General features: G+C 41.6%; 1 protein-coding gene across 1 annotated transcript; it reads right to left on the reverse strand.

Moving 5' to 3' along the window:
• Positions 1 to 598: 598 nt before the first annotated feature.
• On the reverse strand, positions 599 to 8,032 carry cep55l (centrosomal protein 55 like; the record flags this gene model as incomplete). Its single annotated transcript, XM_083994755.1, has 11 exons — positions 599 to 846; positions 960 to 1,085; positions 1,355 to 1,426; positions 1,697 to 1,820; positions 2,054 to 2,247; positions 2,575 to 2,705; positions 3,027 to 3,171; positions 3,679 to 3,735; positions 6,550 to 6,705; positions 7,639 to 7,746; positions 7,844 to 8,032. The coding sequence occupies 11 exons, from the start codon at positions 8,030 to 8,032 to the stop codon at positions 634 to 636; spliced, it is 1,515 nt and encodes a 504-aa protein (XP_083850881.1). The 3' UTR covers positions 599 to 633.
• Positions 8,033 to 13,441: the final 5,409 nt, after the last annotated feature.

Here is a 13,441-nt window from a genome sequence, read left to right on the forward strand (position 1 = left end):
ATGATACGGGGCAAAAAGAACTGGAATACAAATGAACCATGAAGGTGTAAACATGTGAATTGTGCCATTTGTTGAAAACTATCACACTCATGTTGAAATCTTGAATACTTCTAAGGTGATGTAGGAGGTTAAGAATGTCCCTCAATTCCCTTTTATTTAAATATATCTTATTTGTATCTATCAAAAAGGTCTAAGTGTGTAATGTTTGTTTATCTACAAAGGTCCAGTGATCATTATGACAGCAGGAGTTGTATTTCGAACAAATAATCTGAGCAACTTTGCAGTTCATCATAGCAAAGGAAAGAGATGGCAAACCAAGTATGTAGCCTCACATCAGAGTTTTAAAATGTTTGTCACTTAACTTTGTTTTTGTTTTTCAAATTGGAACATACTGAATAGTCTAAAACTGTCTGATCCTGAGCTGATGTTCTGATCTTATCCAGTGGTTCCCAACATTATGGTTTCATGATCCATTAAAAAGGGAGTAATGTCTGCTTGTTAACCACTGTCGTCAAAAACTTAGGTTAACTCTCTTTAAAAAAAAATCTTAATTCCCTTTACACCTATGTAGCAAAGTGTTTTTTATAGCTGACACTCAGGCTGGGAACCACTGATCAGGACTCTGTGTGTGAATTAGGCGAGGCAGAAATCAATGTGTGCCAGGAGCTCCCTGTGACGACTAGTGGGATAGGTGGCCCGACACTTTGGGCACTCCAAGAAACTCTCATCCAGGAGGTTGGTGACTTTAGATGGAGATGTGGGGCCAAGAGTGTCATCAATGGTAAGACGCTCAAACTCAAGCCTGTTATAGGAGCTGGGCTCTGAGAAACGGGCATTCGGCTGTTTCTGAAACGGAAATCATGACATTGTATTTATTTATCAAAACCATATAATCACAGTTTATACCTCTCACAAAATTAGGAATTGAACATATGGTTGCCGCGTTCAGCAACACTTACAGCAGACTCCAGTTTAGCAATCTGATCACGAGCCTTGCGAAGCTCCTTCAGCACCTTATGTAACTGGTGCTGCATGCTCTGGCGATCAATCTTTTCATTCTCAAAGTCCTTGGCAGAGAGTTGGATCTGAGGAGGGGCAGAAATATATGAGATGGAGAGAGCCAAGAACTCATTGTACTTAAATTGCACAAGTGGGAATCCATGTGGATTTCCTTCTTTCAAGAGATTGCAGCCACTTCAGATAGTTACAACTATATGTGCTTGATAAAAACAACATATCAGGGCCTGTGTGATGGTGCTTCACATCAAAACTGACCAATGAAGGTTCTAAATGTATGATCTATTACTGCTAATCGCATGCTGCGCTTTGAACTGACAGAAGCATGGAGTGTTACCTGTTGCTCCAGAGCAGCAATTCTCCTCTGCTCTTCGTTTTGGCTCAGAAGAGACTTCTGCAGCATATTTACCTGTGAAAACAAAATTATAGTAAAATATAATGCTATATTTAATTAATACTCTATTCAAATAATTGTTAATCTTTCAGATATTCTGAGATATCCACTGAGATTTTCTATTTTAAGTAAAATCCTGCATGGCTTGAGTCTTACATTCCCAATTCTTTTAAATCCTTCCTTTCATGTACCACTTTGATATAGTGAGTGGATAACTTTGATGAATAAATAAACATAGTGAAGCGTGACTACAGGTGACTTGACAGTGGTTATTATGAACATTACCTGCAGCAGAAGTTCAGCAGATCGCTTCCTCTCCTCTTCCAATCTGACGTCCATATTCTCCAGTTCCACTCTCATCCTGTCTGCTCGCTCAGAAGACACCTTTCTCTCCTCGGACGCTGCATGTCTGGATGCAGTGTTTGGGTAATCCAAATAAATATTTAAGAGAGTAAAATGGGATTTTTAAAGTATATACACCAACTAATCTAATGTTTGGAGTTTCATTTCATACTGTAGGTTTGTGTATTTCTTTGTGTCGGTCAGCTGTATTATTTAAAGCTAAACCGTGAAACTGAGATGATGGGATAGCCACCTCTTTTTAGTATATACAACCAGAGCAGACTTTGCTGCTCTACCTACCTGTTGCCAAGCCGCTCTGCCTGCAGCTGCATCTTTGTCTCCTCCAACTCTTTGCTTTTCTTTTCATACTTCATCAGGAAGGACGACAGCTCGCTGCACTTGTCCTCGAGCCTCCTCTGCAGCCCTGACGTCTCCTCCTGGAGCCTTGAGATCTGCTCCCTCTGAGTCTGCAGCTCAGCCTGAGCTCTGAGGGTCTGCACAGTTGAAGGAAAAATTCAATTTCAGAAATGGTGTATACTTTTTTGTCTATCCATTTCTCCCGCAGAGTTCCCAAGATCAATTATAAAGACGTCTGAATTCAAGGAACGTGGATATTTAATGGGGTTGTTCCAGCTGCATGCAGATTCAGCACTAAACCAATCTTCTGAGTGAAGGGAATGTAAATGAACTGGAACATAGTTTCTCAAGAAAGTGAGCAGCATATCCACAAAAAGTAGAGTATCAGATTTAATTGGGGAGTCTGTATATAGTATAAGACACAGGAATCATTCAATCGACAGGTGAAATCTTGTAGGATCTACCCATTCCTTCTGTGCATTGAGCTCCTGTTGGCTTCTGGTTACCTGATCTTTCTGGCTCTCCAGGTTTTTCTGCACCCCCACCAGCAACTGGTCATATTGACCCTTCAGTTTAGCTTCCTTTTCCGGACCTGCTGAGTGAGCAGAGGCAGCAATAGATCGTGACGGACAAATTAAGTGGGTAAAAGCAAAGACTTTGTTCAATAATACAATTTTTGACTCAAAGCAGCATTGTTCATGTAGGATTTAAAAAAACAAGAGTTTACATTTAAATGCCACAGCCTTATAAAAGTGTGGATATCTACTTTCATCTTTTGATTTTCATGTTTAAAGCTGTGGCTAAAATACTGCTGTATAAATAAAGCTGCACCAGAAGAGACTGACATAATAAGATAATGTTACATAATAAAAGGTTAGATTAAGTTTATTTTAATTCATATAATTCATTCTCTCACCATCTGAGCCAGCCTCTTGTTTGGTTTGTGTCTGCTTTGCCTGGGCGAGCTGCTGCTCCAGCTCCAGTGAGCGGGCGAGGACAGACTGGACGAAGGCCTCTCTCTGCTGGTCATACACCAGCCACTGCTGATTCTTCTCAAGGGCCTGGTGGTGAGAAGCACAACCTCTGCTCTGACATACTGCACTTGATGCTTGGTATTTAGAGCCGTTAAATTCAAGGACACTTGGTAGAAAAACAATGTACACTACAGAACTGGATTCTATATTTTTTTGTTATTGTAGATAACAGAGAGAGAAGTCTTCTTTTGAGACAAGTGGTATTTCACCAGAACTACTACTTATTTTCAGAGTTTTGTTCTGTCCGAAAAAGCAATACCCAGCCTTGTGTCCTTTGTTGATATTGACATAAAATAGGTCCAAAATATTTTGGAAATATTGAATGATAAACTTCAGAGAATTACCCATTTCCCCCGGCAATGAATAGACTGCAGAACAATCAAAAGCTTCAAATATGTGTCAAGATGGGTGAGATATTCCAGCTCTAAAACTATGGTGGTCAACAAACCTTTTTCCAATAGTCAGAATGTATGTACTTAAATCACAAACAGACACATAGAAACACACACAGAGTAAATCATTGACTGGACTCACATCTCTCAGTTGATCTTGTACCAGTGCCAAGTCTGCAGGAGGTACCTGTCCATTCTGCTGCGAGGAAAAACACATTTTTGAGATAAACCCCAAAGTCTGATATGTATTGGCAGCACTTCATATCTACCTGTCATAATATATTCTTTCAATTGCAAATACTTCTACAAGATAAGAAAAGGTGCAGATCTTTTTTTGCTACACATGCACACAACTTGTACACACACCGTCTATACGCAGTGGCCTTTAAAACTCATGTGCATGCTGTTTGTCAGTTCTCAATGTAAAATCTCAACAGAAGCTAGAACAGTTGGTTTGCCATGGGGCTTGCCTTAAATTATTCATCCTCTTAATTTTTAATAATGCACAAAAAGAGAGAAAGCAAGTGGTCAATCTATGGGCTGTTTTTTCTGTGAGTTGGCCATATTACCCAGGTCACCAGTTCTTCGACATCCATCCCTAGAAGACAGTCATCTCATAATGCTGTCATTCTGACCCCGAGGTCTTCATGTCTGATCCCACTCAAAGACTAAGCCCCAGAAAACCCTTCTCAGCAGCATTGCAACAACCATAGACATCTCCATGATCACCCCCGTGAGCTCATGCACACACCAGCCAGCCTTCATGAGCTTGTCAACTTTTTCCAGATGGATTTAAAACGTACGTCCCATAAGCTGAGCCTACAAATAGCTTTTGTGAATCCAGGAAGAATGAGGGAGAGAGGTTGAGTCTGGGGTCTGTTGGTTGGGATTATTTCTGGTAATGTGAAAGGAGCTAAGACAAGGGTTTGGAAAGTGGGGAAAATTCCTGGAACATTATCATGAAGACACTAAGACAAGTAAGCATATCCACTTGGAGTGGGAACTGAAAGACACTTAGATTACAAAGAACTAAATCTACTGTAACCAAGTATTTCTCCCCATTTTAATGCTTCAAAACGATGAGCCCAGAACTTAAAAACTTGAGTCCAAAAGTAGTGTCTAAAAAGATATCCAGCATGCAGGATGATCTTTATGAGGAAAAAAACATGAATCTTTAAAACGCCGCATCTGTACCTTTCTTGTTAAAGTCTCCACTTCGCTTTCTTCAGACTCTCCTGTTCATTAGCTTCTAGCCTCCACTGAAATGCAGTGGAACTACAGGGGAAGATGATTAACACTGTTTCCTGACAGTGAGAAGGTTCTGTGTTCAAACCCAGGCCTTGGGCTTTTCTGTATGGGGTTTGCACATTCTCCCTTTGTCTGTGTGGGTCATAAATGTCAGGCTAATTAGCAACTCTGAAAAGCCCAACCAGCATCCATGGTTGTGTGCCTCTGTGTCATGAAAGAAGATGTACTGTCATGTACCCTGCCATCACCAAATGTCAGCTCACAGTCCCTGTGCAACCCTATAAGGATAAACAGTATAGCTAATGTATGGATACTAGCTTGAACATTTGAGCAAAAATAATACTGGTCCTAGGATTTGAAGGAGAACTGTTAAAAGGGGGCATTTTTAAGGCATGCTGAATCGATCTTACACATGGCCATGAAAGATCTCTTTTTGTCCATGGAGAAGAGGCATATGATGTCGGAATCCTCAGAAATCCAAATTTCTCAACTTCTTACATGTGATTTTGCCATCTAAGGCTCTCCAGGAGTCGAGGGGAATCTTGATGACCTCTTTCTAAGAGTGTAGTGAGCGCCTGCTGTGCTCCAAGCATCAAAAGGTTGACCAAGAATCAGTGCTGCCCTTTGATACTGAATAAAAGCCTACAATCGCGAGGCAGCTGAGCGGCAACTAGACATTCACTGCTCCTGCACGGACAGTTTTGATGATATTAATAATGCTATCAAGTGTCACTTGGGCCAGGTTGTTTTTTTTCCACCCATCTCTAAATTACTGTGAGTGAAGTATTATTAGTCAAGGTACTGACAGTTGAAGATTGGTACCAAAAATATTTACATTTATAGTGTTTTTATTCTCAACTGTATATTTCTTGGTTTCATGATGACAAATTAGTAAGGCTGCTCCAGGAAAAGGATAATGTCTGCAGGTGAGGAAAACAATCAAAGGTCACACACTGCCACCTAGTGGACAAAGGAACAAGTGCATTTGCATTTCAAACAGTTCCACTCTCCTGCCCTACGTCACTAACAAAAAAAATTGGTGAAATGTACAAAAAGGTTTAAAAATAAACATGACGTAAATCTTAGGTGGAGTTGTTACTGATCGTAACAGGAGCCACAGCAATTCAAAAACCTGGCCAGAGGCAAATATCACAGCAATTTTGATTACATCATACTCTTACTTGTTCCTTTAAAGCACATTTCTATTAGTCATCTTTTAGCATTGCTGGGATTTAGCTCAATTAATCATTAAAATGGGATTTGGTTTTGTGAGAAATGTCACAATTCAACAAGAATATACTGTGTACTGCATCAGCACAATAGAGAGAATAGATAAAAAATCCTAGAGATGGAGGATATTAGAAGGGGATGCAGACTCAGGACGGAAATCTGAAGTGGATTTAATCCCAGGCTAGGGGGGAGTGTGCTGTCAGAATGAGGGATATAACCACTCAGCCAACTCTCTTCAGTGATTTCTGACAACAACTATGTCAAAAAGTAACAGATGAAAAAAGTCTCCTTGAGGTTTCTGATAATGTCTGGATTTCCCCCCATTCTTTCACATTTTTGTGAAAACTCAGACTAAAATAATTATTAACACTTTTCTTTTCAAACTGTACCAGCAAATGGAGGTAGTCAGACTTACAGTAGACTACTTTTTAAAGCCAACTATATACATCATTAGAAAAATACACATTCCCAGTGCAGAGAATTGGTTATTTGGAGGGGGAAACTTTTCCGACAGGTATAGAGTTGGTCAACTTACTGTCATTTGTGTTTCCAGGGACTGGCACCGGGCAGAAACAGTTGTCAGCTTGTTTTTCAGGTTCTCCGTCTCCTGCGACAGGCTCTGGAACAACATGTCTCTCTGCTCTGCATCCTTCCTCCGTTGCTCTAGCTGCGCCTGCAGTGATGCTACCACCTGAAATACAAAGCGATATGAAATCGGCGACAGCTCAACTAGCCTCTTCAGCAACCATGTCAATACGATTTTCTTGAAGTAGAGACAATACACTGAGGATATTTGCTCTTTGCCAAGCAAATCTGCCTCATACAAATGACATTACATGGCTGACAATCTGCTGGCCTTTTGCAGGTTGAGCAGCTATGGTAGCGCTTTTGTTTATGCCTGTTAATGAGGAAGAGGCAAGTGCGATTAAATCACATTACACATTCAAAATGTCTAGGAAAACAAATAGCTGATATTCCATTTACCAGAATGCCATCTCAAAGTTTTAGCATAGTGCCATTCTTACTTGCTTAAATTAGAAAACGATTTCTGCCATAATAGAAAAGAGATTTCACAAGGATAAGCAACAACCTCAAATAAATAGCGTCAATTTCTCTAGCAGTGTCATCAAGACTAACAAGTCATGAATGCTAATTCATGCACAGACACTACAGAGAGAGATATGTGGTTTATAAATATCAAGTGAGCAGCATACACAACATGTGTTGATATGCAGCTTTTGCTGGCTGTCTAAACTTCACTTAGCTGAGCTGCTGTCAAAATGGGATACAAGCTATTTCCCCCCCAACTGTTTTTGTGGCAGCTCAGTGGAATTCTAGCGTGATTTCTTCCTTCTGACAGTTGTCTGCTGCCAGCAATACATATGCCACCAATACAATGCCAAGAGTGCAACAAATCTTCACAAGTTGAGGAGAGCCCTCAAAGACAAAGCAGTAGGTGTATCTCCTCACCCCGGGCAGGTAACTGCTGCCTCGGGGTGTCAGCATGTTTATCCACGTGTGTCCATGTTTACAGAAGAGTTCTTGCCCACACAGGTCAGTTGTAAATGGGATATTTTCTCAACCATATACAGAGTTTCTGCAAAGATGTGCCATGTGTACATACCTCTCCTCCTCTAGCTGACAGCTGCTGTCTCACGGTGTCTAGTTCCTGCTCTTTAACCAGCAACTGCTGATTGTTCCTCTCCCGAAGAGTCTCAAGAGAAAGAATCCTCTGACATGATGAACATGAACATTAGGGTTAGAAAAAAAAAGGACAAAACACATAAATACGCTGCAGGAAATTCTGAATGTAACACACAAAGTAATACCTCCAACAGCTTGGTTTTGTCTGCGTCTGGTGGTTTGATGTGTCGTTTGGCCAGTTCATCAATCTTTCTCCTCAGGTGAGCGTTCTCCTTCCTCACTCTCTCCAGCTCCGCCTCAGCTTTGGAGCCAGAGTTGCTGGACTTGAAACCCAGCCTGCTGACAATGGTCTCTTTTGCACCTTTAGATGTCATGGCTGCCCTTTGTTGGTGTTAACCTGGAGAGACTCTGTGCTAAAAGTTGACCAGAGGATATTAAGTTGTAATTTGAATTGACACATTAAAGGAAAATAACCAGACTATAAAAGAAGAAGAATTGAATATTAATATCAAATTGTGTAATAAGGTTGCAGTGAACATATTTGCATGTACGTCACACTTTCAGTCCGTGTAAAGTAACCGAACCTACGGTATTTACATACTAATTTCACAACATAAACCACACTTTATCACAGTTGAAAGACTTTTTAAAATCAAATACAGATATTTCAGTAATAACGTTAAATCATGACCGTTTACTAACGTAACTTAACACTGGGAATTTCCGTCCACCTGTCTCCTGTCGCTGACTAACAAAAACAAACGTAACGTTCATTTAAATATACTTCTCTCCCATTTTAAATAAGACCATAAAAATACTAATACCTAGCACAACTTATCATTCAATGTTTAAAACTCACCGAATAAGCAAACTGGAGAAATCCTCTGATGCTTTCTAGTCTGTTTGTGACAACAGGACCGTTTACACTCCGGACGCTTTCGTTTCCTGAAGTTTGAATTGCAGCGCGCTGACGTCACGTCCGAAACGTAATGACGGGTGCGTGCATTTACGTTGCACTGCGTGTCTCAAAACATGACATGTAGGGCGGTGCAGTGAATGAAATACAGCGATTCCCTAAAGTTTCTCGGTGGTAATTTAAAATATAAGTATTAAATAATGTTTTATGTTACTTGACATAGATTCCACAGTCAAAGAATTATTCATATTGAGCTTTTTCCGGTCTACAACGACGTTCATGTGTTACCCCCGGCTGCCCCCTGCAATGAATGAAACGAACGAGCTGGGCATGGCAAGCAGAGCGATAGAACCCAAACCGGTTTGTCCTGAGTTTGGTCCTAAAAGGTTTTGAACCATAGTCTTCCTATGCAGCCTTTGCAGAGATATTATAAAACATTCCAAAACTGTTGTGGTAGCTTTTGCATTAAAGGAAATACGGGAAGTCACTATCAGGAGGCATCATAACAAACTGCAGGGAGGAGTGCAGCAAAACATTTGCTACCTTGGAGCCAATGTAAATATTTATGTCTGAAACTGGAAAATGCATATTAGGCATACATTTAAATGACGATAACCTTTGTACCAAGCATGAAGAATAAACCACCAACAGATACCTGCTGTTTGTAGTGTGTGCACCTTACATTAATCATAGGCTTTCTTCCAAGAGTAAAAGCAGGGGTGAATACACTCTGTGGGGATGAGAGGAGGAGAAGTGAGGCTGTGGTGTCCCTTTTCCCCTTTAATTTGGTAGGATAATTATGATGAATTTTAAGGTGCAAATACAGTGCATCAGTCATGCTGAGCATGCATTTGAATAATGCTGAATACAGAATCGGAGTTCAGGCTTGGGAATTTCATTATTTCTTGCAGTTGAAAGATACCGAATATTCCCTCCCAAACTCATCTTTGTGTGAGGAATGCTGAACAGACATAAACTTGTAAATAAACTGATAACATGACCTTCATAACTTCAAAAATAGTCTTGTTATTGTTTTAACAAGGTGTTGTATTCAGTAAGTCGAGTTGCTACAGTATGATTTGCAGTGTGTAATAGCATGGTCCATCATGTCTTTTTTTATTAATTCTCCGGAATACATGTTTACACTACTGGAAAAGTGAACTGAACACCATTATAGACCTTGATCCAAGCAGCAGTTTCAGTGAATGGCTTCATCGAGGCAAACAGTGTAATGAGTCAAAGTCAGCATACTGTTATTACAACAGTGAATAATCAGGCGTTCCACTTATTTGCCACTACATTATACTTTACATTTTAACATACTGGTTTCCTTGCAGTCTGTTTAATACACATCCTAATTAACTCTTCCAGTAATAGCCAGCAAAACATGTCCAATAAATCAATGGCATGCCTTTGCTGTCTCTTTTAAATTCTGTCAAGTTATTGCATCAAACTGATGCACATTAATCAAAAACAAGTCAGTCAGGAAAATTACTTTTTTATTTATTTATCCCAAAACAGTAATCTAAAGTGAAATATGCATATATATGTAGATAAATAGATTGATGCAAGTCCTGAATGCAGTTCTTCAATTGCTTTATGTTGCAAATATTATTTTCTCTGGGTCTTTTCAAGCATATGAAATCATTGCAAATCTGGGAAATCTCAAAAGCCCTTTAGTGTTTTGTTTGAATGCAAAGCGATATATTCTTTCCTTGCTTTCATCTGAGGGCAAAATATCAGCATTTCATTATTTAATTTATAGATGTGATTTGACCTGACAAAGGTGATAGCTAAGTAAATACTCATGAATCATTTTTATTAGACTTAGTCACTGGCTGCATATATTCTAATCTCCATACTTCTCACTAGGCAAGGCAAGGCAAGGCAATTTTATTTGTATAGGCCGTTTTTTACAAACAGTTTGTCTCAAAGGGCTTTACATGGCATCATAACAACATCCTCTGTCCTTAGACCCTCACATCGACTGAGGAAAAACTCCATAGAAAACCCTTTTAACAGGGAAAAATCGGAGAAACCTCAGGGTGAGCAACAGAGGAGGGATCCCTCACCCAGGACGGACAGACGTGACATAGATGTTGTTACAGACAAGACAGATTACTATCTTAGTTAATCGCTCCATTGTACCAACCCTTGTTGGAAAACCTGTTTTCAGGTTCTTCTGACCTGGGGCTCTACTTTCGTGAACTAGGTGCAGGCGGAGCGGATCAGGCCTGCGCCTCGCCTTCGCTTCGCCAACGGGGAGTGGTCAGGAGCAGATTGCGATTTTCCTTCTAAACGCAGCGGAGCGCATCCCGCCTACTTCCCTCCCACCGGCGCAAATGGCATAGAGGGAGGAGAGAAGGCGTGGAGTGGGTTTGACACAGCCGAGTCAGATCTTCACCAATCAAATGAGCTCCTCTCCTCGCCTTTAAATCCGCCGCGCGCGCAAGGCGGACGTTTGATTTCACCATGGAAGAGAAGATTTGAATCAGCACCTACAGATTGCAGCATACACATTCAGAACATCTATATCGATTGTCCCGTCACACTGATGACAGATCAAAGGCTGCACAGATGAAAGATGAGGATGGATTACTGCTGTGTTGACACTACACGATTATCTGCTATATTTATGTATTTACTTATTGATTTATTGAGCCGCATCGTCACGCGACCATAACAAATAAAACTGAAAACAAATAAACTATCATCTCTCACAGCAAACCACATCATAGTGAGCAGATATTCACATCTCCCCTCTCAGGTAAATTCTAAAGAAAAAATAAAAAGAGAGACGCTCTGTGATGCCTCCGTTACGCACAGCTGTTTGTTTATGTTGTGATCTGTGCACACGTGTTTAAATATAGGTTACTAAATATGATGGAAAAGGGGTGTGTGTGTTGTTTTTTTTTGTTTTTTTTACTGGGCAACAGCTCTCAATCTGTCAGAGCAAGTGAGACGGGAGGAAACTGATGTTCTGGTCCGGTCCAAGCTGGCAGTGTCCGGTCGCGCGAACAGACCGCACGGGCTGATGATGCAAAAGTAGTCTGGGAGGGAGGAGGTTATGATGTTATCCAGGTCTATCTATCTATCTATCTAACCTATATTTAAACACGTGTGCACAGATCACAACAAAAACAAACAGCTGTGCGTAACGGAGGCATTGTGGTTTGCTGTGAGAGATGATAGTTTATTTGTTTTCAGTTTCATTTGTTATGGTCGCGTGACGATAAGTAAATAAATAAATAAATAGCTGATAATCTGCAACGGCACAGTGTGTAGTGTCAACACCTGCTCTTGGGACATCCACGGCTGTCTCAGTCCCTCCGTGGTTTCATCTGTGTTAATTCAGTCAGGCTGAGTTTCCATTACGCATGCCGACAGCCTTTGATCTGCCATCAGTGTGACGGGACAATCTATATAGATATAGGTGTATGTGCTGATTCAGATACAATAAATAGGGGTTATTGTGATGATTATTATTATTATTATTAATTGCATTTAAATGTGCCTGGAACTGTGGAAATCTGCCTGTGAGGTCTTGGTGACGTGTCTGCACTGCGCGCTGGGCAGTCAAATTGCCACTGCGCTGGCTGTGCTTCGCCTTGCGCTGAGATTAGACCAGGTTGGAGCTGGCGAGCTTTCGGCGCACTCTCCGCGCGGTCTATCGGCAACAAATTGTCACTGCGCCACGGCGAATCTGTCGACACCTCCCCCTGCTGCGCGACCACTCCCATCTCAGCGCACAGCAGTCTGCCAATTTACCGAATCCGCTGCGCACCTTGTTGCACTGGACGATAATACCACTTCGCCAGCTGCGTCAGGGCTCGCCTCGCTGCGCCACCCTGAGTTGCGCCAAGAAATTAGGGCCCCTGGGGCCCTAGTTTGCTGGCGCAGCGCAGGTGGCGCAAGGTAGCGCAGCCGGTCTAATGCAAGTTTCGACCAGCGCAGCCTAGCGCAAAGTCAGATTGGGAGATTTGTAGATCGCGCTGCGCTGAGATAGGCGTGGCGGCGCAGCAGGGGGAGGCGTCACAGATTCTGCTTGGTGCAGTGGAAGTTTCGTCCGAAAATGTCCCGCCGAAGTTGCGCTGAAAGCTCGCCACCTCCAACCAGGTCTAGTCTCAGCGCAGCGCGGAGCGCAGCAGGTGCAGTGGAAGTTTGGCTGACTGACCTGCAGTGCACACACGTCACCAAGACCTCACAGGCAGATCTCCACAGTTCCAGACACATTTCAATGCAATAAATATCCACAATAACCACTATTTAATGCAACTAACGGAATCAACACGTGAATTTATATCTATATAGATTGTCCCGTCACATCTGACGTCAGATCAAAGCAGAGATCAAAGGCTGTCGGTGCGTAATGGAAACTCCACCTGAATTAACACAGCAGGGACGAACTGGCACTGAAAAGCAGCTGTGGATGTCCCAAGCAGGACTGAGGGTGGATGACTGCATGTCACTGCCTTGTTGAGATACCACTCTGCCCTTGTGATGATCGCTTTATTTATTTATTTACTTATTAATTCATAAGCACGTGCGACCGCATCACGCAGCCGTAATGAAAAACAAAACACAAATCATTATCTCTCTTAGTCCACCACAACAGCCTCGCTATCAGATAGTCAGTATATAGCCTACTACAGTAGGCCTACTCAGCATCTCTATCACAGAAAAAAAAGAGAAAAAAAGAGACGGACAGAGAGAGAGAGAGAGAGAGAGAGAGGGAGAGGGAGAGAGAGAGAGCGCGTCCTTGCTGATTTCATCCACATGGTGTGTGTTTATGTTGTGATTAGTGTAGCCTACACCTCTCATCTTATACACAGGGTTTGAATAAATGTGAGTTTCTTTATTAGTTTAT

The sequence above is a fragment of the Trachurus trachurus genome, assembly GCF_905171665.1.
Source record: "Trachurus trachurus genome assembly, chromosome: 19".
Classification (NCBI taxonomy): Eukaryota; Metazoa; Chordata; class Actinopteri; order Carangiformes; family Carangidae; genus Trachurus; species Trachurus trachurus.